The sequence below is a fragment of the Arthroderma uncinatum genome (assembly GCF_011692745.1).
Source record: "Arthroderma uncinatum strain CBS 119779 chromosome Unknown scaffold2, whole genome shotgun sequence".
Classification (NCBI taxonomy): domain Eukaryota; kingdom Fungi; phylum Ascomycota; class Eurotiomycetes; order Onygenales; family Arthrodermataceae; genus Arthroderma; species Arthroderma uncinatum.
The window spans coordinates 3280904-3306726 of record NW_022983864.1 but is presented as its reverse complement, the minus strand read 5'-3'; the positions used below and the strand labels follow the sequence as shown (position 1 = coordinate 3306726).

General features: G+C 48.6%; 8 protein-coding genes across 8 annotated transcripts; 4 read left to right on the top strand and 4 right to left on the bottom strand.

Annotated features, from left to right (window-relative positions):
* Window positions 1-3214: 3214 nt before the first annotated feature.
* On the bottom strand, window positions 3215-5002 carry GIQ15_02979 (uncharacterized protein; the record flags this gene model as incomplete). The annotated part of the gene is made up of 1 exon (XM_033550396.1): window positions 3215-5002. The coding sequence occupies one exon, from the start codon at window positions 5000-5002 to the stop codon at window positions 3215-3217; it is 1788 nt and encodes a 595-aa protein (XP_033407557.1).
* Window positions 5003-6332: 1330 nt separating this feature from the next.
* GIQ15_02978 (Acyl-CoA synthase, domain of unknown function DUF3448) lies at window positions 6333-10792 on the top strand (the record flags this gene model as incomplete). Its single annotated transcript, XM_033550395.1, has 3 exons — window positions 6333-6590; window positions 6762-8638; window positions 9160-10792. 3 exons carry the CDS (start codon window positions 6333-6335, stop codon window positions 10790-10792), a joined length of 3768 nt encoding a protein of 1255 aa, XP_033407556.1.
* A 249-nt stretch (window positions 10793-11041) lies between these two features.
* Window positions 11042-11956, bottom strand: GIQ15_02977 (uncharacterized protein; the record flags this gene model as incomplete). Its single annotated transcript, XM_033550394.1, has 1 exon — window positions 11042-11956. One exon carries the CDS (start codon window positions 11954-11956, stop codon window positions 11042-11044), a length of 915 nt encoding a protein of 304 aa, XP_033407555.1.
* Window positions 11957-12349: 393 nt separating this feature from the next.
* Window positions 12350-13085, top strand: GIQ15_02976 (mitochondrial import receptor subunit tom22; the record flags this gene model as incomplete). Its single annotated transcript, XM_033550393.1, has 3 exons — window positions 12350-12461; window positions 12641-12933; window positions 13011-13085. 3 exons carry the CDS (start codon window positions 12350-12352, stop codon window positions 13083-13085), a joined length of 480 nt encoding a protein of 159 aa, XP_033407554.1.
* A 726-nt stretch (window positions 13086-13811) lies between these two features.
* Window positions 13812-15794, bottom strand: GIQ15_02975 (uncharacterized protein; the record flags this gene model as incomplete). The annotated part of the gene is made up of 4 exons (XM_033550392.1): window positions 13812-13829; window positions 13907-14084; window positions 14238-15069; window positions 15188-15794. 4 exons carry the CDS (start codon window positions 15792-15794, stop codon window positions 13812-13814), a joined length of 1635 nt encoding a protein of 544 aa, XP_033407553.1.
* A 1009-nt stretch (window positions 15795-16803) lies between these two features.
* Window positions 16804-20027, top strand: GIQ15_02974 (uncharacterized protein; the record flags this gene model as incomplete). The annotated part of the gene is made up of 11 exons (XM_033550391.1): window positions 16804-16842; window positions 16898-16937; window positions 17014-17039; window positions 17104-17434; window positions 17499-17993; window positions 18056-18195; window positions 18249-18412; window positions 18457-18811; window positions 18877-18993; window positions 19052-19091; window positions 19156-20027. The coding sequence occupies 11 exons, from the start codon at window positions 16804-16806 to the stop codon at window positions 20025-20027; spliced, it is 2619 nt and encodes an 872-aa protein (XP_033407552.1).
* Window positions 20028-20988: 961 nt separating this feature from the next.
* GIQ15_02973 (metalloproteinase) lies at window positions 20989-22198 on the bottom strand (the record flags this gene model as incomplete). The annotated part of the gene is made up of 3 exons (XM_033550390.1): window positions 20989-21008; window positions 21068-21910; window positions 21964-22198. 3 exons carry the CDS (start codon window positions 22196-22198, stop codon window positions 20989-20991), a joined length of 1098 nt encoding a protein of 365 aa, XP_033407551.1.
* A 2791-nt stretch (window positions 22199-24989) lies between these two features.
* GIQ15_02972 (uncharacterized protein) lies at window positions 24990-25658 on the top strand (the record flags this gene model as incomplete). The annotated part of the gene is made up of 1 exon (XM_033550389.1): window positions 24990-25658. The coding sequence occupies one exon, from the start codon at window positions 24990-24992 to the stop codon at window positions 25656-25658; it is 669 nt and encodes a 222-aa protein (XP_033407550.1).
* Between the last annotated feature and the right edge of the window lie 165 nt (window positions 25659-25823).

The following is a 25823-nucleotide window of genomic DNA, read 5'->3' as shown; positions in this document are numbered from 1 at the left end:
GGAATTCTAGTGACTCGCTTGCATGGGAAGACTGGGTGCCCACGACGAGCACAGGAGTGGAATCCGCCCACTTCGGTATGTCCACAAGAGCACTGGCGTATGGTTTGATGACACATGTTGGCCGTGAAGGTTGACCTTGGGTTTAGTGCGGTGCGGAGATAGAGTAGACGGCAAGTCTATGGTTGCAGGGCATGAGCAAGAATTATCCTCAGTATCTCGGGCCAGGAATATCCTCACCTTGAACGCTTTGGGGGCAGAAAAGGGTATTTTTTTATCAATATCAAGTGGTATCTCTTATGGATCAAGAAGATGCTCGACAGAGGTTTATGCTATGGGAGATAGAAAGCTCCTGCAGCATAAGAAATGACCACGATATATATACCCCTTCAGATCCAGCTTGAGTGATGCACCAGCTTGGTTTAACCGACGGTGAAGCGTTGAGTTCTCCAAAGGTCACCGCTGGTAGAATGTGTGATCAACACTACTTTATTAACCTATGAACAAACTGCAGTGAAAGCAATCCAGTTCCCTTGGTCAATATTTAAGTAGAGCCTAGTGATCTTCAAACTGATGGTAGCCCCTTTCTCACAGGCATGACAATCTCTATATTTTAAAGAAGCACTGTCTTGCCAGTTTGTTAGTTTAGAATAAGACAGTGATAGTATATAGCAAAGAACGCCTACCTCAAACCTTTCAAGGGAAGTTCCTGTCCATGATTTGGAAGCGTCGAGTGTGAATAAATGAGATACCATATATCTAACTCTACCATGAGCAAGGAGTTAATAGGCATATACCACGAACATAAAACATTAACCAAGTGAGACATCACACATATAGACTGAATACTCACTATAAAACCTTTGAGATAAGAATAATATCTTCACTTCCAGCATGTTGAGGGTTGACCTCGCATCTCTCCGTACATATATGTACAAAGCGGAAAAGACAGCCAAAGTCTCATTGTCTCTAAATAGGCAGTGGATATATCTGCAACCTGGGATATCAACGGTAGTACTCGGTAGATCAACTGGAACCATTAAAAGCATTATCTGCAGAATCTCTCGAGGCCCTGGCTACGTCGGCAAGCCCGACGTAGCATAAACAGAAGAGATATTACCCCCATAAGTCCTGCCATGTCATGCGTGTGCGATATGTGCAACATGCAGATACCCAAGGTGTCAAAGGGCAAACAATTAATATAATTCCATCTGCCTTGTGGTGTTCAATTGGTGAAGGAGAGTTGGTATAAGGGAGACATGTCAACATATCCTGATGCTTCCGGGGATGTGTTCCGGGGATGCACGAAGATCTATGCAGGTGAAGAATGGAAGCTGATATGGTTGGCTTGGGATGTATGACAGCCTCTTATGGTGATCTGCAACGTCAAGATGCCGTCCCGTCGAGTTTCTTGCTGTAGAATGAACGGCATTGTGTGACGTCGTATGAAGATAAGACTTTGGATTAGTTGTTAATGTAATTGTTTGCTTTTGGTTAGGCTATAGATATTGAACAACTTGAAAGTACCAGGGAGTTTGCACCTAGATAACCTCCTCGGTTTTACTATCTTGTATAACGAGCTATGATAGGTAGATAGTTAAAGTTAGGAGTAGTAATTGGGCGCAGTTATTTTATCTACAAGGAAACATTGATAGAGGCGAGAAGCCCAATAGGCGTAAGCCAGGCAAAGATAAACGACAGCATGGATAACGGGGGATTACGTATCTTTGTCCATGGGTTTACTTAATGCGAAAACGTAATAGAGCCGACTGATAGGAGGTTAAAGCTCACATATAGGCCACATATATTCTAAAATAGGAGTGGGATTGGAAAGTAAATCTACCACACGAAACAGATTAGGGGAAGCAAAGATAGCATCCCCTCCCTGGTATTCAAGAATGAGATTTATGCTTCATCAGGGCAGGCTTCCTCGCGGCGTAAAAGGCGGGAAGGCAAGTTACCTCAGTGATCTCGACCGAGAATATGCCCTTCATGTTACAGCATCAAAGTACTCGGGTGCAGGAATGCAGGCTTGATCAATATTCATCAGCTGCAGCTCCAGACATAATCTCGAGTCAGTTTTCGTAATAACATCCCATTCAAGCCCTTCAGACCTTATTATTCGTCCGCCTGGATATGGCATATTTGTCGACCATGAAAATAAGGCTGGGTATAAGGCATCCAATGAAGCTATGCAACCCTCTCAATAGTCAACTAGCAGTTGGTAAGTAGGTAGTTGACACTTCACATTTCGACGATGGATAACTATTTGTAACTGGCCTGCTCCGTATGCAAATGGCCGAAGACGATGCATGGATGATAGCGCCGGCTCCATCCCGCCAGATCAGGCTATCTGAATGGTCCATTGTTTGCTTTGGGCGGGTTGGCCTGCAGAAATCGGTTTCCAGCTGGATCGACGGGAGAAAGGGAGCCTGGTTGGTGGGATCAGTCGTCGAGTGTGCTGCTGTGTGCCTGGTGAAATTCAATTAAGGGCTGCCTGTGCTCGGCGGGTGGGTAGATGCATGCATTTATATGTCTGTATGTTGTCGCTCTTCGGGGGATAGAGAGTGCATGCAAGACGCCAAAAAGCAACCAAGCGAGGTAAAGGAGATAACAAGATGGATCATTAAAATATGAGTCTATTAATACTATTATATGCCTCCACCATGCGCCCACGCGCCCACTCAACTCATAGACACATTCCAAGTAGCAGATCACAAATCACACATCACACATACAAGCACCGTACATACCACAGGATTAAAAGCAGCCAGACCAGTCTAGGTCAGGCCAGGTTGATAGACAGAGACGGGTATGCCTGGGTTTTGTATCTCCCTCCTTCCTACTGCTTTTGTGGGATATTAACAAGGTATAGGGGAAGCTGATAAGGAAGCAAGTAGGTAAGGGGTCAAATGTACATAGGGAGGATAATTCAAGGCATCCTTTTTCACACGCGAATGGAAAGCGGGAAGCCATCCTGGGAAAAAGAAGGAAGAAAAAGGGGGGATAAGGAATCGATGAGGTAAAGTGAGGTAAAAAACAAAAACCAGAAAGCCGTGATATGGTGCAGAATATGCCAAACCAAAATGAACGCAGATAACGCCATCGAAAACAGAATCTCGCTTTGGACAGATGCACATGCAATGCAATGCAATGCAGGACTAACTGTCCCAGCGCGACTGCCGCCCTCATGAGAGAAGAGCTAGAAGCTGTGCACCTATCGCAATGGGCGCTTGGAATCCTGGACACCTCTGGCGATGACATCCTCGTATCTCCATCGTGGAGGAGAAGACGGGCCCTTCAAAGAAGCAGCTTGTTGGCGGTACCATTCGGTTTCCATTTCGGGTGTCATGCCATCTGGTGCTGGGAGGGCGCCACCAGCAACACCGCTGGAAAATTTGAGCTGCAGAACGTTTCCAATCTCATCACAGGCGGCGAGTAATCGGTCGAGATCGTCCTTGGTGTGGGCAGCGGAAACACAGAATCTGGCTCGCGAAGAAACAAGGGGTGTGGCAGGGTATCCGACGATGACGACGGAGATCTTTCGCCTCAACATCTCATGTGAGAAGGCAGGCATTTTCGCGGGGTTGAAGAGGAGGAGCGGAATTACAGGGGAATCGTCATTTCCGTATACGATGAAACCAAGTCGTTTCAAACCCAGGCGGAGATAACGTGAGTTGAAAGCCAATCGCTGAAGGCGTTCTTCACCTTGACCAGGAATAAGTTCTCCGGTGATGATCTTGAGAGAGGAGGCGATCTGGGCAAGGACTGGCGGTGTTGGGGTCTCGCCATAGAATACGGCAGGGTTTGTGGCTCGGAGTTTGTCGATTATTACCTTGTCGGCGGCAATGTATCCTCCATTGGCACCGAACGATTTGGTCAGAGTACCCATAAGTATGTCAACGTGCTTGGTATCAATGCCAAAGAAATCGCAAATACCGCGGCCGCGGGGACCAATGGCGCCGATCGAGTGTGCTTCGTCGATGAAAAGATTGAACTTGTACTTTTTCTTGAGGGCAAGTACGCCAGGCAAGTTGCATAGGGAGCCTTCCATCGAGTAGAGACCCTCGACTACGACCAGAATCTTCTTCCATGGGCGGTGTGTGCGAGGCTGACCCTGAGAGATGGCCTCTCGAAGCCTCTTCTCCAGAGCCTTGACATCGTTGTGCTTGAACATGGTGATGGAGGCGCCAGACAACCTGGTACCAAATCGGATTGAGGCGTGGTTCAACTCGTCAGAGATGATCAAACATCCCTTTGACACGAGAGCCGAGAAGATGCTGGCATTGGTGCCGAAGCCCATTGAGAAAACCATGGTTGACTCCTTGCCGACGAACTTGGCGACGAGGTCCTCAACTTCAAGGTGAAGGTCCTGGGTACCAACCTCGCTTCTGGTGCTGACGGAGCTGATACCGTACTTCTTAATGGTCTCTTCCACAGCATCCGCACAGGGGCCCTCAGATTGCGCAAAACCAAGGTAATTGTACGAGCTCATATTCAAAGTATCGGTATAGGTACCGGTGAACCGGAAATGGCGATTCTGGTCATCGCTGACACGGTCGATCAGAGTGATAAACCGTCCCGGCACACCTGTGACAGGTCGTTCAAAGCAGTCGTTAATTCGCAGCTTCAGACGACGCACGTAAAAGTTATCAAAATCACTGTTCAGCGCAGCGTAGCCGTTCTGTGGCTTCAGATGTCGGTAATTCTCGCTCTGGAACCGCTTGCCGAAAAAATCACGCACGTGTCCGAAAGCTATTAAGATTAAGTAACTGATGTATGTTGTGAGGAGGTAGTAGTAGGGCGGTTCGTCCATGACGGGTTCAGGGAATGAGCCTCCGTAATGTTTGGAGACGTATCGGTGGCTGGGATGGCCGAGGGGCCCGAATTGGGCATGCTGTCTAGCTATGCGGCGCGCATCCTCGGAGGAAGGGGGCTGAAAGATCGTCTTAGGAGAGGAGTCCATGGCGGCGCCGTCAGGAGTGGCACCGGATACGGAAATCATAGGTAGGGACTGTGATATAGGCTGGTCCGTCGTGGATGTCTTGTTTGACTTGGGAGAGGTAGAAAAGAGCTGACTGAATCTGCTCGGCTTCGAGGGTATAGGTCGTGCAGTGGCGGAACCGTCCCTCCCGGCAGTGGAAGGAAACGGCGGTAGGTCGGATAAATTAGCTGAAGGTGAGTCTGTAGGTTGACGCGGCATCTCAAGAGTGCGTATGTATCGAGGCTGAAGAGCTTAGGGTCCCAGGTTATGAGGCTGTTTATAAAGAGAGAAAAAAAAAACGGCGGCTGGAGGTATCCCCTTTTATGTACGGAGCCAGCAAGAAAAAGACAGGCAGGAGCGATGAGCAAGAGGAACTCTTATATTATCCCTAGAAAGAACAGCTGCAGGTCAGTTTACTGTGCCCTTCAAAAACATAATAGAGATAGAGCTGGCGAAAGCATGGAAAAGGAGTTTGCTATCAGGGGGGAAGACGCACCCTTGGGGCTCCGAGCGGGCCGGGATTAACTGGTACGAAGCTAGTCAGGTCGTCTGTGGCCCGTGGGCTGAGTTCAATGCTGTCAACCAGCTACACGCGAGCTGCAGAAGTGCCCATGGCAGCCAGCAGAGGAGACGCAGAGGAGTCGTGAGGCCGTCGAGCTGTGCTGTGTGGGAAGTGAGGTTGGTGTTATATAGACGAAAGGGGCCAGCGGTCCGAGAGGAGGAAGAATAGCAGCAAATAGATTACCAGTGTTTTCTGCCAGTGGGCGAGCGTATCGGGGTTATTGAAATTTCACGCCATCTCAGCTGGTACCGTTACCGAAATTAAGATGTTCACCGCCCGCCATGACGGTACATGACCATGACTAAGCGTATTGGCCACCCGAAAGACGAAGGAAGATCGGCAAATGAGCGTATCAAATGCGTATTTAGGGCTGTACCAACCTGGTATAGGTTACCGCTTAGTCAGAAAAGATGGTGCCTGAACCGAAAGCGGAAGTTTGCTCGTTTTGCCTCCCGATCACTTACCTCTTTGGGCCATGTCCCTCGGCGCTTTAGGCCGACGGGCGTGCTTACCTAACCACATACCCGGGAAACGGCCCCTGGGACGCGGAAAACCTTCCAGGCGGCCATGGATCTTTTTTCAGTTGATCCCATCGGATATTAGGCCAGGGGGGTAAAAAACTACTTAATCCTGGAACTGTTGGGACAATTGAAGACTTAATATACGGAGCACCTATCCCCAGCTTGCCTCTTCTCTGCAGTGCTTCTGCAAGTGCAAGTACAAGTTCCGGCCTGCTGGGCGACTGATCATTATCATACAATCGCTATCTCCGTCGTTATCGTTATCGTGATGCCGTTCATGGATCAGCCCGAGACCAATGGCAATGGCAATGGCAACGGCCACTTGATGGAACCCAGGGAGCTCTGGTGTCCTTCGAACCCTGAGCTGACCCAGATCTATCAATTTAAAAACCGCATAATCCAGAAACACGGCCTCTCGCTCCAGAACTACGACGATTTATGGGAATGGAGCATCCGCAGCCCCGCCCTCTTCTGGGAGGAGATATGGCATTATACCGGCGTCAAGGCGCATAAATCTTATAACAGCGTACGTATCCCTGTCTGGACTGCCCTTATCTAAGCGATTGTCTTGTTTGGAGCGCATCTGAAGCGGGATTTTCACATCCTCAACGCATTGCCCCGCCAAAAAAAGGAGTAACAAGGAGAGGGAAAAAAAGAAAAGAAAGATGTAGAACGGAGAAAGCTGACTTGTATCAAGGTATTCGATGAGAGCGCGCCTTTGTTCCCACGGCCGTCGTTCTTCCCAGGCTCGTTGCTGAACTTTGCAGAGAATCTGCTCTTCCCGACTTGCAACCCCAACGAGGACGATATCGCAGTGATATCTGCCACAGAGTCCACCCGTGAGAGTATCTCATGGAAGGACCTTCGTGAGCGAGTGCGTGTTTGCGCTCTTGCTTTAGAAGCAGCCGGTGTCGTTGAAGGGGACCGTGTCGCGGGTTTCGTGGGAAATCATGCCAACACCTTGATTGCCATGTTGGCTGCGACCTCGTTGGGTGCGCTGTGGAGCGGTGTGTCGACTGATACGGGCGTGCATGCAGTTCTGGAACGGCTGCGACAGATCGAGCCCAAGGTGCTTTTCGTGGATAATGGAGCAGCGTATAACGGAAAAGTCCACCCAACTCACTCCAAGGTTGCGGAGGTGGCCGCTAATCTGGATTGTCTGGACCTGGTTGTCGTTATCGATGCCGTCAAGGACTATCCATTTGATATTACAACAACCAAGTCTCCAAAGGGGAAGTGTGTGACGCTGCAGGACTTTGTATCTTCCGCAAAGGACCTATCGAAGCCACTGGAGTTCAAATATCTCGCTCCCGACCACCCAGTTTACATTCTCTACTCTTCAGGCACAACCGGAGCGCCGAAACCCATTGTCCACGGAGCCCTCGGTACTCTGATACAGCATAAGAAAGAACATGTTCTTCACTGCGACATGCGCCCGGGTGACCGCATGTTTTACTTCACAACCACGACGTGGATGATGTGGCACTGGCTTGTCTCCGCCCTCGCCAGCGGCACAAGTATAGTGCTATACGACGGATCTCCATTCCGTCCTCTTGACCCTGAAAACGGCAAGGGAGACATGGCCATGCCCCGTCTGATTGACGAACTCCAGATCACACACTTTGGAACCTCGGCGAAATACCTCTCCGTGCTGGAGCAGAACTCCTTGAACCCCAAGGAACACCCATTCAGACCTGTAACTCTCAAGACCCTGAGAGCTATCTTCAGCACTGGGTCGTCCCTTGCCCCTTCAACATTTGACTATGTCTACTCCTCCATCCACTCAGACATAATGCTAGGTTCTATCACCGGAGGAACAGACATCATCTCCCTCTTCGGTGCCAGCTGCCCCATCCTCCCCGTTCACCGCGGTGAAATCCAATGCCGTGGCCTCGGAATGTCGGTTTCCGTCTACGATTATGCCGGAAACGACATCGGTGCCTCCGACGACGCCGGTGATCTTGTCTGTCTCAAGGCCTTCCCTTCACAGCCAGTCATGTTCTGGCCTCCAGGCCCCGTCGGCGCAGAGAAGTACCGATCCAGCTACTTCGAGACCTTTGGGCCCAAGATCTGGCATCACGGAGACTTCCTCCGCATAAACCCCCAGTCCGGCGGGCTGGCCATGCTGGGACGCAGCGACGGCGTGTTGAAGCCAGCTGGTGTCCGTTTCGGGAGCGCGGAGATCTATAACGTTATCCTCAAGCATTTCGCCGACGAGATCGAAGATTCGCTCTGCATCGGTAGAAGACGCGAAGGAATCGAAACAGACGAAACGGTAGTATTGTTCGTGAAATTAATGGGTTCAACCCCGGCTTCCTCTGGAACCTCAACGCCAATCGTCATCGAGGAGCCAAAGAGCCTCCCACAAGAACTCATCACTCGCATCCAAGCTGCCATCCGCAAGGAGTTGAGCGCCAGACACGTTCCGGCGATAGTCGACTCCTGCCCTGAGATTCCTGTCACATCTAACGGCAAGAAGGTTGAGAATGCAGTGAAGCAGATTCTCTGTGGGCTGAATATCAAGACCGGTGCCAGTGTTGCAAATGCTGCATGTTTGGACTGGTACCGCAAATGGTCTGCTGAGCATTAGACTTATTTACTTCAACGTAGATTAGCTGGTTTATATACCACCTTTAGGTTTTAAATAATATTATAACGATCCGTCATGCCCTTTGCAGCTTTTCTACTCATTGCATTGTACTCCGTATAGTAGAATGATTCTATCGCGTGAGGTTTTGTTCGTTGGGGAATGGTGACGCTAGTTCGCAACCTTGGAGTTGGCCTGCCAAGTCTTAGATTTTATCTGACCCGCAGCATCAGAAATACTTTTTCAACTCCTTATATTCAAGGGATCACCACCTGAATACTTATAACGCAGCTCATCCGTCCGTTATGCATCGATTGGCATTGAGAGCAAGCAGGTTTAAGAAGCCTTGCATACCGCGTCTTACCCCTAGAAGTTTTGCAACCGCTGCAGACTCAAAGACTAAGGTATAGCTGCTCCGACTCTACTCGCATCTCCAAAAGCTGAATGCATTCTAATGCCTGCTTTTACGATAGGATCCCGTTGAACTAGACCAGATAACGACTCTTAGCAATGGCCTGCGCGTCGCCACGGAGTCTCTTCCAGGCCCCTTCGCTGGCGTCGGGGTCTACATCGACGCTGGATCGAGATACGAAAACAACGAGCTCCGTGGCGTAAGCCATATTGTCGACAGGCTAGCATTCAAATCAACGTCGAAACGGAATGCGGACCAGATGCTCGAATCCCTAGAGAGCCTGGGCGGAAATATACAGTGCGCTTCGTCACGAGAGTCTCTCATGTACCAGTCTGCCAGCTTCAACTCGACCGTACCCACGACCCTTGGTCTATTAGCAGAGACTATCCGAGACCCCCTAATTACGGACGAAGAGGTTGCTCAACAATTGGCTGTTGCCGAGTATGAAATTACGGAACTTTGGGCGAAGCCGGAGATGATATTGCCGGAGCTGGTGAATATGGCTGCTTACAAGGATAATACTCTGGGAAACCCATTGCTCTGTCCTCGGGAGAGGCTGGATCAGATTAACAAGTCGACTGTGGAAAAATATAGGGGTGCATTTTTTAACCCGAACAAAATGGTGGTTGCATTTGCCGGAGTTCCTCATCTCGACGCCGTGAGGATGACAGAGCAATACTTTGGCGATATGAAGAACCAGAACTCTCCTCTTTTGGCCCAAGTCGGATCAGAAACGTCGTCCATAATAAGCGAAGAGGAAGTCCCGACAGTCCCAGCCTTCTCGCCGTCCTCTACCACTCCTACCGAGTCGCCCGACTCCTCAGCACCGCATACTCCTTCATCAACTCCACCTTCGTCTCCCTCCTCTCCCGGCCTCCTCTCCAAGATTCCCTTCTTTAAAAACCTCTCTACTTCCGCCTCAAACCAAGCGACCGTTTCCCCGCTTAACTCTTCTCTCCTCCAGTCGGACAAAATCGACATCTACCAACCAGCCCATTATACCGGTGGCTTCATGTCTCTCCCACGCATACCTCCTCCAGCAAACCCCGCCATGCCTCGCCTCAGCCATATCCATCTAGCCTTTGAGGCTCTCCCCATCTCTTCTCCAGATATATATGCTCTCGCAACACTCCAGACCCTGCTAGGTGGCGGTGGATCATTCTCTGCTGGTGGTCCTGGCAAAGGAATGTATTCACGATTATACACCAATGTCCTAAACCAACATGGCTGGGTAGAAAGTTGCATGGCCTTTAACCTCAGCTATACCGATAGCGGTCTATTTGGCATCTCAGCCTCCTGCGCCCCTAACAGCATAGCTAACATGCTTGAAGTGATGTGCCGCGAACTCCAGGCCTTGACGCTCGATTCAGGCTACTCCGGCCTGCAGATACAAGAGGTCAACCGTGCCAAAAACCAGCTTCGATCATCCCTACTCATGAACCTGGAATCGCGTATGGTTGAGCTCGAAGATCTAGGCCGACAGGTCCAAGTCCACGGCCGCAAGATCGGTGTCCAGGAAATGTGTAAACAGATCGAAAGCCTCACGGTTGATGACCTGCGACGCGTTGCTAAGATGGTATTCGGGGGCAAGGTCGAAAACCGTGGCCAAGGAACCGGCAGACCTACTGTCGTTATACAAGAAGGCGAGATGGAAGGCGCTAAACTTGGGCCACTACAATGGGCTGAGATTCAGCAACGAATTGCTAAATGGGGGTTGGGTCGTCTGTGATTGTGATGGATATTTTTTTCTTCTTGAAAGTGGCTAGATGATCGATATTGGACCGATTGCCTTACACTTTGGATTTTGTTTAAAGAATTGTAACATTAAGACTGGTTGGTTGGTGTAATACTAGCATTATGATAAATATATACTTGTGACATTGGTACAAAGACAAAGAGAACTTCAAAAAACACTCTTCAATTTCATCATTACTTGTATTTCCTATCATTCATAACTTCGTAGCCGATACTGATGTTACTAGTCCGCCTCTGGTATGTCTGCTCTCGTACTCAAAAAGATAGCCATGTCTTCCAACTCGAACGGAGCAAACCAATGTTCGAGTTCCTCATAAAGCATCCATGTCACGTCCCATCCGAGACGTTCAAATGTATTCGATGCGGCTTCTCCTAGTCCCGGCTTGACTGTGCTGTCCATGTCCCCATGGGCTAGCCAAATCGGAGTTGATAGAGCAGCTTCAGCAGCTTCTTCTGTAACCGGAGGCAAATCCAAAACTGATACGCGAACAAAATTCATAGCTTTCAGGGCTACAGAACGCCGCGATTCCTTATCCAACTTGCCATCCTCTTTCCCACCCTCATGTTGCTGTTCTGTTTGGCTGCCAGGTATGAGTTTGGCTATTTCTTCCTTAAAGGGCAGCCATCCACTCATACCCACCAGTCCACCCAAGGCGCGGTGCTCGTCGTTCGCATAGCTAAGTAAAACATGAAACATCTGCGCACAACCTTGGCTCAGTCCTCCAATAACCACATTACTCGCGCCAACGAGTTCAACTTCGGCGTCAATTAGTGACGTTAGATACCTTGTCGATTCTCGTAGCCCTGCGTATAGTAAATCATTATGCTTCTGGGCCGCTGAACCAATTGGGCCTCGGTCAAACCATTGCGGGAGATATATCTCCCACTGAGATGAATAGGTCGTCTTTGCAGATGGGAATATGAATTTTAGTCCTGGAAAGCGTTTGGGAAGAGTGTTATCAGGGCTTGGAGCAGATAGTTCTGTAGTTATAATCTCAGCGCCGAACTCACGACCAGCACCGCCTCGGCCATGGAGAAGGATGAGGGTGTGCGTATGTTTGCTTCGCGGGGGAATAATTGTTGGTTCAGGAAAGGGGACAACATGTTCAGTCGATTCGGGTCCTGCTGGTGTAGCCATGATCCCCTGGTGTATTCCGTATTGTCTTCTCGCGGCACAGTTTTCGAGGACGAGAGGGAGTTTGGCCGATGTAGCGAGCGAGCCTCAGTTCATGGAAGGCCATGAACAGGTGGCATACAAGGGTCGAAGCCAAACGTCTTCCCAGTTTGTCGCGAACTTGAAGCTGAACTTGTTGATTCCATCATAGCTGCGGACTTGCTCGGGCTTATCTAAGCATTTCAAAAAGTCAACGGGAGAAAAAGTTTGGATGGACTTCTTGCTCTTCATCAATCATCAATACCAGCCAACACTTCCGAACCGACCGACTATCCCGCTATTTAAAACATTTAAAGTCGAAATCCCCTTCGCCTTCTTCCTTTAGTTTATATCTGCGACCCTCCTTACTCCGTCACAATGGTCAAGCTCACTGAAGTCGAAGATGAACATTTCAAGGAAAAGCCTACATCATCAAAGACCGAGGCCCTGTTATTGAGCGAGGACGAGGACGAGGACTACACTGATACCGGTATGTACAGCTCCTCTTCGATGTCTATCCCTTTATCGGTATATTTCTACGTCCACGCGTAGGCATCACGCTTGGAAAAAAAATCGCCTCCTTCACGTTCCATCTTCATATTGCAAGCCACAACTTCAATGCGTTGGATATAGCATTATCTTTACTAACTAGTAATTTCCTATTATTAGAGTCCGAAATTTCTACAGACTCCTTCGACAACAACCTCGAAGACGAGACACTGTACGAGCGAATCTGCGCTCTTCAAGACATAATCCCTGCCCAATCCCGGCACAAGATTTCTAGCACCTTCTCTTCACTCACTTCTTTCGCGAAATCAACTGTTTCTTTCGGCGGATCCGCTCTATGGGTTGTAAGCACAAGTGCGTTCTTGCTTGGTGTCCCATGGGCATTGGCCCTGGCAGAGGAACAACAATACGTTCAGATGGAAAGGGAGCAAGGGATGATTAAGGGAGCTAACGAGGTTTGTGCCACCAAAGGACCCTTTGAATGTTTTATTCCGTGACTTTGTTAGCTAACATGGTTTATTTAACCTCATAGATGTTGACCCCTGGTGCTACAAGCGCTCTTACTGCATCTGATCCTACCGCTGTGGAGGGTAAGCCAGCCTTGTAAATTGACACATGAAACTTGAGATGAGCTATGTGGGCGTGCGAATACGATATGTTAAAAGTTCCTGGTGCCATGGTGAACATAATACACCATTGAAATGTCTTTCGACCTATTAGTTGTTGAGCATTTACACGCGAGCCATGCAATATTGATATCTATCGGCGGATTTCTACCCACCAGAAACGGAGCATAGGTTGGGTTCGGTTGGTTGGTGGCCGCTATGGATGAATCTAAGGAGACGGCACACTCTGTCATTTTGCCTGGTTTTTTTGGGTTTTTTGGTCTACTACGCACTCGGTTATACATTGCGTGTTTTCCCAACGGACCTCCTATCACTGTCTACATATACTTCTCCCGCTTGTCGTTTTTCTCTTCTCCTTTAATTTTTAACATGTACTTTATATTGCTAACGGACATCTATTTTCCTTTTCTCGTGTGTACTTTATAACCATTTTCAAGCTATCCGTGTTAATGGCTAATTGACGTTGTTGTCTTCTGCATATATGTAAAAACGGAAAGGATCCTGGGCGTCAAGAGGTACAAGCTGTAAAGACCAATATGCCTGGACCAATACTCCGTATGTCTGGACCAATATGTCCGACCAATATTCCAGGGGTATCATCATATCATGGGTAAGTGGAAGAAGTAGGTATGTTGAGAGACGATGTTCAGTAATATCCGGGTAAATAAGCAACGCGCCACTACTGGACACAATGATATCTTCGGTCGTTACCATCGAGACGTCGTCTATATAACAATTAGTATGTTGAACAGGGCACGACAGTCCTAATTTAAGGTTGAGACAAAAATGGATAGTCACGTACCGTTGAGGCTCGCGCGGTCTTGAGATTAAGGTTGAAGTCCCTCCACAAACGATCTATCTCTCCGACCTCCCCCATGTTGTCAACAACTTCATTGGTATATTTTGTGCGTTTTTTGTGGCTCCAATGTTCTCGTTTTAGAATCTCAGAATCCTCAAAGATACCCTTATGTTCCAGGTAGCTAACTACCCACTCATTAAGGTGGTAACGCCAATGGAATAAAGTATGAGCCATGGATGCTTTTGACTGGCAGTGCCTAATAGAAAGATGATTAGGATCGTTGAGATATGGCATTAAGGGCGGCCGATAGTACCCAGGACATGATGTAACATACCTTCCTAGATAAAAGTGCGTGTCCTCGTTTGGTATCACGTTCCCTTCACTATCAACGTTGCCCCGGTCTTCCTCCTGGGATTCGTCTTCTTCACTATTGTCATCTGGAGATACCGGTTCTAGCGTCTCAAGAATATATGGGGGCCCGTCAAATCGGACATCATACGATGCCGGGTGCTTTGATCTGTTGCACGCATCACATGGATGTCCCTCTGTGATTGGATAGGGGAGCACTACTATCCGTGGCCTGGCTTTGAGAGCGCTTAGGAAGTCGTTATTCCAGACGGAAGACACGAACTGAGACCCAGCCAGCCCTGTAACCTCGTCTTTAACTTTCCTGAATGCCATTTCGTAGACAGCATCACCCCGATGGAATGCCGGGTTTAGTTTGTTGTGAACCATCCATTCAATGACATCCTTAAAATGGTCCTTGAGTCTCTTGTACCGGTGTCTGGTAAATTCAAACGGAACCTCAACTTCATCTGCCGGCACACCCAACTCATCATCATCATCTTCGATGATAAAGTCGTCTTCATATTTATCTAGATCTTCTAATACAGGTGGTCCAATGTCGCTATCCGCGTCTAGTTGTGGGTTCTCCGACGATGAAGAGTTTTCAGAATCGTCGGTGTTATCCGATCCGTCTGAGCTCTTAGCCTTGTCCTCTAAGGCGGAACTATTTTCTTCTTTGTCGCCGTTTTCGGCCGAAGCATCTACCGGCTCGTGATGCTTCCCCCCAGCACGCCGACGTTTGAGGAGATCTAGCTGCTGTTGCCTCCTTGCTTTTGCAGCTGACACAGTGGGTGTTCCCCTTGTCCGGCCCGCAATAACATCTAGAAACTTGTTAGGCTATAGCCAAAGGGTGTAGGTAGATCCATACCACATTCAAAGTTATATGGCAAGACCTTCATACATGAATGTGCAAAATTAGAAGTGGGTGGGTTTTCTCACCAGAATCACGAAGCTCGTCAAGGTCCTCTTGCAGATCAATTTTATGTTGCCTTGACCTGCTTTTCCCCTTCCCTGCAAATTCGTCACTCTCGGACCTTTCCTTATCATCTTTCCTTGTAGGGCGACACTTTAGGGTCTTCCTCCGTTTTCGTAGCGGAGATGAACGAACGATATCAGACTCCGAGTCTTGACTTATTGTTGGCTTACCAACAAAATTCGAGACCTGGGGAATGACAACCTGCACATTTGTCCTCCTGCGCTTCACAGGTGAAGAGGGAATAACAGCATCGCTCTCTTCAGTGCTAGATTTACTAACATCTGAGATGCGCCGCTTCGTCATTTTTGACTTGGCGCTAGAAGGGAGACGAATAGGTTCTTCATCAGATGAAAGGAGAAAGGATGGCTGTGATGGCTTCGCCTGAGGCGTGGGAGTAGATTTTTTCGCGGTAAGTGATGGCGCTTTAGGTAGCGGAGAACTAAACGCACTCTGATATTTCACCCGGGCAGGGCTTCGTTCTCCAGTAGGCGATGAAGATGAGGCGATAGGCGCAAATGCTAGGGTAGTCTGCCGTTTCCGGGACCAAGTAGCCCTATTAGAGCTGCCCATCGTGTCCTGGCGTAGGTGTTAGCCGAGATATCTAATATATCAGGTCGTTTATATCAGGTCGTTATATCCGACTTCCTCTCACTACGCGCGCGTTTCTCAACCCGCGAAAACACGTGATGAAAGTAGATCGATCTATATTACGTAATAATAGATCGGGCTTATATCAGCATGCATCACGATCTGTTTTTCCTTACCTAAGCAAAGTCCGATCTGACTTCAACCTCGTCTTTTTTTAACTACAACGCAGCATTTGCATGAGACAGAGCTGTGTTTACGACACGGATGAGAACGTTGATCCCTGAGACGCCCAAGCCGAGAGGTGCTCTCCGCTCGCTAGGGGATGGCTGAACTCTACGGAGTACCACCTCTCAATGCGTCTACTCAGCCGTGCGTGTTTGAGAGTTATGACGTAACGAACAGCTGCTTTCACAATCAAGGCCAGCAATCCCGCATCATAGTGGAGAACTATCGACAGCTTACTACGATATGCATACGGGGGGGAAACCAAGTTCCACAGGGATATTTTCCCGTGCCATTCATGATAATTGGCCACCGAGCAGGATTGTTATGGTGATCCCCTCGTGAAACGTTACGCTCTGTGGCTAGACGCCAATCCGAAGGCGAAAATGCATCCGAGATTGGTGGGAGAATGGAACGGCAAGGCCATGACGTCAAAGCTTAACCAAGATTCAGGGATATATCCTCCTCCCTGCTAATCCGCTTCTTGCTCGTTTTATCTTTTCATACTTACAACGTCTGCTATTGGGAAGAGTGGATTTAGTTTGCTCCTCAAGGTGCGTGGATTCCCCTTTATATAGCGGTGGCACCGTCTCCTCAGATCATCCGTTTCGATTGTTCCAGGATTTGAATGCATCAATTGAAGAAATCGTTACTTGTCCATATATTTAATCTATCCATCAACACGCCAGAATTCTCCAATTGCTCATCTGCAGACACCTCCATCTAAATGTCATCGTTCTAAACCGTCACCATGCCTAGTAACAAAGCAATGGTCAACACTCCGGTGAACCCGGAGCAAAGGGAGAGAGTACGTTGATGGATATTCTCGCGAAACGACTTGAGGTACTAACCAGCTGCAATAGGACATCAACGAAAAGCTCCAGTATTACGGCATTTTCTCAGGTTTGAGCCCACCAGAATTCCAGTTGAGGGTATTCGGGGCGATTCTTTTTGCTAACTAATACTCCAACCTAATCAGCTTTCTCTAATGGCAAAGCTCCTTCGGTAGGTTCATATGGCTATTATATCTTCATTTCTTCAGCCGTGTTGCTGACCACATTGGCTACAGAACAAACAAATCGACGTTGCTTTAAATAGCGTTCTCGCCTCGAAGTCACTGTCTAGTCCATCATCCGAGCTCTCAGCTGAAACTCGACGGATCATTGAAGATATTCGCCATGTGATAATCAGCGCGAGGAACCTCGTTTTAGTCAAGAACGAGGGCAATTTGATCCAAGAATTTATATGGGATGCTGAGCACTTCAAAGGCCCAGGAGATGTTCAAGCCCCAGATACTTCCGGTGAAAAGACGGCGGCCAAACAGAATGCTCAACAGACAGCAGCTGGCCTCAAGACCCTTGGCACTCTATTGATCACCAATGGTCAATTTAGGAAGCTTCGTAAGTGCCAGCAACTTTCATTGACGCTATTCGAAACACCTTTACTCATATCATACAATTATAGTGCAAGATGCAACTCTCCTGATACGCGATATGGCCAGCGACACCGCCCAAAAAGCAGCCGGCGCCATCAGGCCATCAGAGGAGCATATGGCCCAGATTGATCAGCCAGCCGATGACAATGTATGGCATGAATCCCCCGATATGTCCAAGGATTCCTTCATGTCACGTTTCAAAAACAAAACAAAGATGGACAAGACTCAGGGTAACGGAGTCGTTGATGGGGTCAATGGATCGCACGCTACTAACGGTGTTAATGGTGTCAATGGTGTCAACGGAGTGGACGGTGTTCCCACCGGTCAGCAAACTGGCACTTCTGGCACTACCGATGATGTCGCGGAAATTCAAGACCAAGCTGCCTCCAAAGCTAAGCAACGTTCGAAGGAAGCAACAGAGCGCACCAAAAAGTTCCTTGCCGAAAAGATGCCACCGGAACGTCGAGAGCAGACAATTTGGCGCATTAAGAAAATGATTGTTGAAATCCAAGGTCACGCCGATTGTGAGTATATCCTTAACTCCACCTCACTTCGTATGTGGTAATCTAATGTGTATATGATATAGACCAGCAAGCTATCGAGACACTTCTATCTATCGCAGAGGGATACAGTGAACGCACAAGGTCCCTGTCCAAGCAAGGGGCAGGAACTTTAAAAGGTGCAAGAGATCATTCGGATACTGAGAAATTGGAATCTAACCTTCGAGTATGTTAATAGGATCCCTGAACGAGCATCAAGATTCACTGACTCGTCTTAAGACTGTAATCGAACGATTTGCGAACTCCACCTCGACCGATGATTTATTTGATTCCATCAAGAAATTCTACAGAAACGCCGACAAAGACCCTCGACTGAGAGATTGGTTCCGGAACCTAGACACCTTCATTCGGTATACTACTCCCCTCTTAACCAGAACTGGCTGGTAAGTGCGGCCTTCTGAGGACTCGTTTGCTGACATGATTATAGGAAATGTCTCAAAGAACAAGGGTTTGTTTTGCGTGATGAATCAACTGCGGAGTGGAATAGACTGTACGATGAAGGTCGATTCTTGCTCACCAAACGCTACAAGCAAGACACGGATGAAGTCGTGGAGGAGGGTAAATTTTTGGCAAACCAATTCGATCAAGACCCACTAAACAGGGAGTTCGGTCAATCATTGAAGAAATTCTTTAATCACCTTGGCCATGATACTAGCGGAAATGTCGTTTTCCAGAAGTCCCTTCTGAAAGATTTCATGAGTACTGTTCTCCCAGGAATATTTACCAACCTCCGATATATCCCAGTACCCCGAATTGAAGTGTCTGATCCAATGGTAGACGTGGTATGTAAACAAATACTGAAGGTTAATAATGATTACCCTATGCTAATGACTGATTCGTTGTATAGGTTATCGAGAACTTGGCTATCCAATGCGACAACCTCATGCCTAATATCATGGAATTCAGCAGTGACAACTACTGGAGATGGGGCAGAAAGAACATTGGTAACCACAATGACAACAAAGTGAGTGCCTTACTTATTACCTCAAGTTTACTGTTTAGCTGCTAATTCATATTTCTAGGCCATGATCTCTGCCACGGGCATCCAAACTGACTGGAGAGGTAATATCTATCATTTTATTCCTTTATCGACCCTGAATAACTAGCTAACATGGACCCTTCTTAGACGTGAGTTACTACATCAAGAAAAAGCAAGGATTCCCACACGTTTCAGATACGGGTGTTATGGATATCTTCATGGGAGGCGATGGATTCAGCTTCAAAATCATGGGTTCATCGGCACATAGCAAGGATAAACAACACTTCATTAAGGCTGACAAGGTCGTTGTCAATATCAAAAACTTGGATATCAGGCTGAAGAAATCCAAGCACAAGATGCTCTTTACTCTCTTCAAACCTTTGCTCTTGTCGGTGGTTCGACCCGCTATCCAAAAGGTCCTAGAGCTGCAAATCCGACAGTACTTTACAAAGGCGGATAAATTCGCCTATCAAGTCCACCAAGAGGCGAACCGCACCATGGAGCTGTCGAAGAATGACCCTGACGACAAGCGAAACGCATACTCCCATTACAGTGCTGCTCTGAAGTCGCAAATGGACGCACGCAAGCAAAGGCTTGAGGCGGCTAAGAAGGACAAGGCTCCTAGAGACACCAAGGTCAACGTCGCTTTCAACCAATACGACACCATGTTCAAAAACATCGTCCTCCCTAGCGGTATTTCTGCCAAAGCAACCGAGTATAAAGATCTTGCTGCTAAGGGCGAGAGATGGGAGTCTCCTGTGTTTGGCGTTGGTACTGCAGCTCCAACAACCGGTCTTCCGCGACTAAACCCCATCAAGCGAAAGTACCGAAACCGCGGAGGCGCAGGCGGCATGGGTGGTGTGGGCGGTATGGGCGGCGTTCAGCAGCAGACCCAACCCATGGCCCAATCTCACGCCAGACTAGAGGCGGTGCCAGAACCCACCCATGTCATGCCTACAAAGATGACAGGCCTTGCTGACGGGCTGATGACCATTCCTGGAACTAGCGCACCGGTCTAAACTTGGGGCCCCCAATACTAGTGTCCGTCTAGGTGTTGCAGCCTGTTCTTTGCGATTTGCTTAAGGAGTTTCCCTAGTAATACTCTCTCCCCTCCATGTTCTCTGTGGGTGCTATATATTTTCTTTTGTTAGTTTGACTGTTTTGAATGATACCAAGGTTACTTTCGGTTGAAATTAGGCTTTAGGAAAGCAGTTGGTTTCGGTCGTCTGGAGATGTCAAAGATTTGGCTTTTGATATCCTTAGACGCAGAGATTGGCTTGGGCTTTCAAGGTGGCTTCAATGAGATTGAAAAGCTACGAGTGGTAATTTAGTGGTAATCAAGGCTCTTGCTTTATTGTATGTTTGTCACGTTTCAAGTCTTTTATATCGGTTCCCCTTGCCTCGCGATTTAAGTGCAGAATGATAGCTGGAATGCCATATTACAAGCTATATTTCCTCGACTCTTGAATATGCTGTTGAGGATGTATGGCTTTGTCGCTTGGCTTATGTTCCTTGTGGCATGTGAGATACGAACAAAGCTACTAATAATACTTAATGAATTTTTACTTAACACTAATATATGAATTGTGAAAAAACTCCATGGACCAACTGGCGTGCATCTGTAGAGGCAGTAGTGACGTTATTCGTCGACCCGAATAGCCTCAAAATATTTCCAGGAAAAGCAAGGCACGCCTTTAATTCCCGACGCGTCTCAAGGCAACGCTTGGATATTGTTTAGTCGAAGAGGAAAAAGTAACTTAGAAACATAGAAAACTTAATTGTACTATAAACTATGTGTCTTTTAAGAGAGCGAATCTATATACATGAAGCGAAGGGCAGCAGACAAGTGGTAAAGGAGACCGGGAAACCGGCCGTCTCACTCAACAATTTGAAGGAATAAAGGACAGAACAAGGAAAACAATACAGTGATCCTCTATTAGAGCTTGGATAAGCTGTGATTTTTCAGAGATGAACCATCGTTTAGCAGCCGGCGTAGATAGCTATTAAATATACCAGTTATTTAAGGAAGCAAGATCATTTTAAGGGAAGAGAAACATACCGTTGGCGAAGAGAGCGTAGTTGTCAGCGTTCTGGAGGGCCTTGGAGGTTGGGAGGCCAGTGGCGAGTTTGTACCCGTATCCGTTGTCCTTGCAGAAGGGGCTGACAACAGCTGGGTTGTGGGTCAATTCGTGGAGGGTGGTGGTGGCTTGGTCCTGGGCGTGGCAGCGTTTGGTGAGGACTGGCTCACGGTAGTAGCTTGGGCAGTTGTAGACGGTGTTCTTGGATGGGAGAGTATAGGCGAGGACACCAGACTTGCAGCTGCCACGGTTGTCGGTGCAGTGATAAGTGGTTTGGCCGCCGGTAGAAGAGCCAGATTCACGGGCAACAGACATGAAGCGGGAGGCAACCTTCTGCATAACGCTGGGGTCGGAGGTACCGAAGTATTCCCTGACCTTGCTGGGGTTGGACCGAGCAGCATTGGCAGCGCCGAGGGCAAGCATTCTGGAGTTAGCGAGGGCATTCTTCACGATACGGAGTTGAGAGGCACTGCAAGAGGAGGAAACGATTCCGCTGCGCTTGTCGACGGTTCCAACAACGTGGGCATCAAGCTCATCCTCAAAGGCTCTGGCGACCATAGCAGCCTGAGCAGCGTCAATTTCCATTTCGAGTTCGTTAGATTCATAGAAGGCCTGTCCAGTGATGGTGGTTCCGTGCTCTTCAGCAGTTGGGATGACTCCGTGAGCGGAGATGGTGTACTTTCCACCCTCCTTGAGGTCGTGGGTGGCAGCAATGTCGAAGGAGTGCTCGACGCTGCCCTTGGGGGCAAGGGTGGTAAAGTACTCGGAGGCGAGAGAGTTCATGTCGTAGCGGGGGAGCATGCCGGTGAAGTCAACCTCAACGCCTGCGGAACAAGTTAAGATAAGAATATTGTATGAAGCTTGGAGTTTGACCTACCATCTTTGTTGAAGACCATGACCTTGGCAGTTGGGTTCTCATCCATGATGGTGTTGAACTTCAACAGGTTCAAGGCACGGGCACCCTTGTTGGTGATGACAGCCTTGATCATGGAGTTGCCAGTAGCACTGAGTTTAACGTCAATGAGAGACTCGTTCATTGGCATTTGGGTTGGGAAAGCAAGGGCGGGGGCCACAAGGGCGCCAACCGCAGCGAGGGCGGTAATGAATTGCATAGTGTTGATGTTTGAAGGAATGAATAGATTTATAAATGAATGAATTAATCAATAAGTGAATGAGTGAATGAATGAATAAAGGAAATAAAGGAATGGAACAGTTCACTAGGAACTAAATGGTTTGAGATGGTCTGCTGTTGCTGTCAAAAAGCCTTCATCTTCTCGGTTCGAAGACCGATTTATATATCTCTTCTAGAGATACCCCTGCTTAGAAAAATATCGGTATCAAGCCACTCCTTGGAGCAAACATGATGGGGCCATATCCATTCCTTCCATGGGAACACTGTTGGGGCTGTACTCCATACCGGCTTGCCTATAATAACGGAGTGTTATTATAATAGGAGAGAGTACCCCTTTTGGGGAAGGAATAGAGAGCTCCAAGCTCCATAGAGATTTTTCATGTCAGTATAGACAAGGGTCCAATGCATAACGGGCTCGGGATTAGCGGCCGGAGAAGACAAGCATTTTCTCGTGGCTGGCCATGAGTAAATAAGACATATGATATACGGGTATCCACCTACAGTAAAGATATGGGCTGATATCTGCTTGCCAAGTGACCTTGCCAAGCTGGAATAAAGCACACATTCAGGTGAAATCTTTGACATATCATGGCAGCACATGAAGAGAGACAGGATAAGACTCTTGGAGCCTGGGCCGGGGTGCTGCAGCGAGTTAAACGGAGTTTGTTCGTAAACATCGACAGGGTACGCTGGTTCCGACGGGAGAACCTAAAAGTGGGTTCTAGGCTGATCTTCTAGGGCGACAGGGCGGAGTTTGACGGTTTATCGAGACGTTGGTTGCCAACGCATGAGTGATCCTTGTCAGGAGTCGTAGTGCTAGCAGAGATAAGAAAACGGCGGACATATACCGAGGCACGGAGTATACGCCCTATCAAAGGCTCGTCTCTCAGACTAACATAGATTGGGATGGATGCGGGATGTTGGAGAGGTCCACGGCCTGTTTTCCCGAAATAAACAGCGGTTTCGGTCGAATCTTTCTTTAAGCGTAAATGACGAAGAATCATTCTGGCGATCAGAGGGGCCTTGGGCGATCTCTCTGTACATCCTATATCCCAGCAGCAACGATCATCACCATGCCCAGCGGCACACACCAAATGGGAACCGCAACATGCACTCAGGCGGTAAAACAGAAGTCTTGACCGGAGTCTCCAGATATCATGTTCCTGAGACGCCGGCGCATCCCCTAGCTTGGCCGGACGCCGGAAAAATGTCGTCCGTTGGGAGTCGGTATGAGAAAGGATGAAGTTTTTTCGCGCAAACTCGTATCCTGCCTGTTAGGTCGATTAAGTGGCCTTGCTCTTTAGCGCGGCTCTCCTGTCCCCGCGTCAGATTGTATATCTGGATTACGTGCATTGACACTGTAATAGCGCGTGCGTTCTGTCCCTGACTCCGGAATAGGACCTTATGTTCTGTCTGTATGTCCCTTCAGTCGAAGTTGAAAGTGACCAATAAGAACTCCGTGGCGCAAACCACCGATAGAGCTCTTCATTTTTCCAGGCGAGTTCGCCAAGGTAGAATAGATCCACCAAAACCAGCATACCCTTTGTAGCTGGCATAGCCTCCATGGGGCTTCTCCCCCGGCTGGGGCACTCGCCAGTCCTTCATCACGCCGGCCTGTGGGAACATCTCAAAAGGATGAACGCAGTAAATCCGAGAAGCAAGCTCTGATGATGTTGAGAAGAAGTACGGTACCACGTTCTGGTTCCTGCAGGCACGCTGTAGCCAAGCCTTAAGGCCGGTAGATCATGTATACCATGGTCGTCATATATATTTCCTATCACGGCAGCTGCCAAATGAATTGGCTGATCCGGCCTCATTACGCCGGCGTATGCTTGACCAGTGAATGCCTCTCGCACGGAAGATCTGCTGCTGGGAACGATTCTTCCTTGTCTGGTGACAAATCTATCAATCCACCGATTGGTGAAACAGGCGAAATATTTTCCGACTGCAGAGTTCGTATAGGCATAGGAAAATTGTTTATGCTCCGAGAAAGCTCCAGCCCGCCCATACAACATCGAATATCCTATAACTCCGATATCAAGAGCTCGTAGTAACTCGATACCCCGAAGACGTCCACGCCATCTATGGGGTACATCCCTCCGTAATATCATGTCTTCCTATAGCATCACAGCATAGCCCCGTCATTGCTAGACGAGCCCACCGTCGACCCCATCGCCATGGGCCGGAAAAGGATGGAGAGAGCAATGATAAGATATAAATATTTTTTCCCTAAGGCTTGGTGCATGGCATGGCTAGGTCGACTTGACGTTTCGTACCCCTGGCGTCGACCCGCACATATGTGGGCTATCTGAAGCAGCGAGAGAGGGAGAGAGCAGTCCTGCGGTTCAGAGGTCCACCGGGGAATCCAAGATGCCAGCTCTGCGGCCTGTCATTCGGCTCGATCGCGATCCTGGCTGAAGTCCGTCGTTTGAAGAATCTCCCTGCAGCAGGGCTACGCCTGGGTATGCAGACTCCCGCCGCCCAGCGCTGTGGCTCCAAGAGGTACACAGTTAATAGCATGGTAGCTATACTCGGATGCGGGAACTGACTCGCCGTTGTTAGGCTACCTCCTTTAGTGGGTTCTTGGTCGTGGTGTGTCTTTTGATGTCTTTTGATGACGCAGTTGGAGGTTGAAGGTTGAAGTCTTCCCTGTTGGTTGGAGCGAGTTTGACACATCAGCATCAACGTCATCAACCACTCGCCAACTTATCCTAACTGACCATACGGAGTAACTCACTGAGACCTAAGTGACCTGATTGACCTAAGACCTAATGATAGGCCTCAACCTCGCATCTCGAGCAAGTATCTTTGGCATCTGTGCCTTTGCTCTGATCCTCTATCTCGCCAGTGACACTCTGTCGACCTCTCTCCAACATCTTACCAGTCGCGCTGCTTCGTCTTCCAACAAAATGGCAACCTCCCTCCCCCAGATCTCCATCCGTCCAGCACACGATGCTGTGTCCAAGGACCAGAAGCCCGAAGTCAAGGTGACCGTTGAGAACCCGTCCGACTCGCCAGTTACCCTTCTCAAATGGAACACCGTCCTCGACACTCTGGCGCCCTCTCTCGGTGTCTTCCAGCTGCGAGACCTCACTGCCAACGAAGACGTGGAGCTGAACATCATGATGGTCCGTCGACAGCTCCCCGCGAAGGAGAGCGACCTCGTCGAGATCGAGGCCAACGGGACCATCGAGACCACCGTCACCTTCCAGTCCCTCGAGCTCAAGTGCGGCCACAAGTACTCGGTGCAGGCAACAGGTTTCTGGCAGGCCGTCTGGAACATGTCCAAGGCGGACGTTGTGTCCGGCCATCTTGACCAACTTTCTGGCGGCGCGAACGGAGACTTTGCCTCCAACACCGTAGAATTCTCACAGGTATTTACTATCCTACCCGTCATAACTATCCTAATCGTTGAGTTTGTACTGTCGAGCTGTGGCTAACCTGCATAGGAATGAGCTGGTCTACGAGATACTGGCATGTTAGGCGATGATCGCGTTGTACATATGATACATGCACAGTTGTTATTTATTGATATTTATTGATATATATATGTTACTGCTCTTAAATATACCACGTCTATGAAGATGTATTGCGGCTCTCATGCT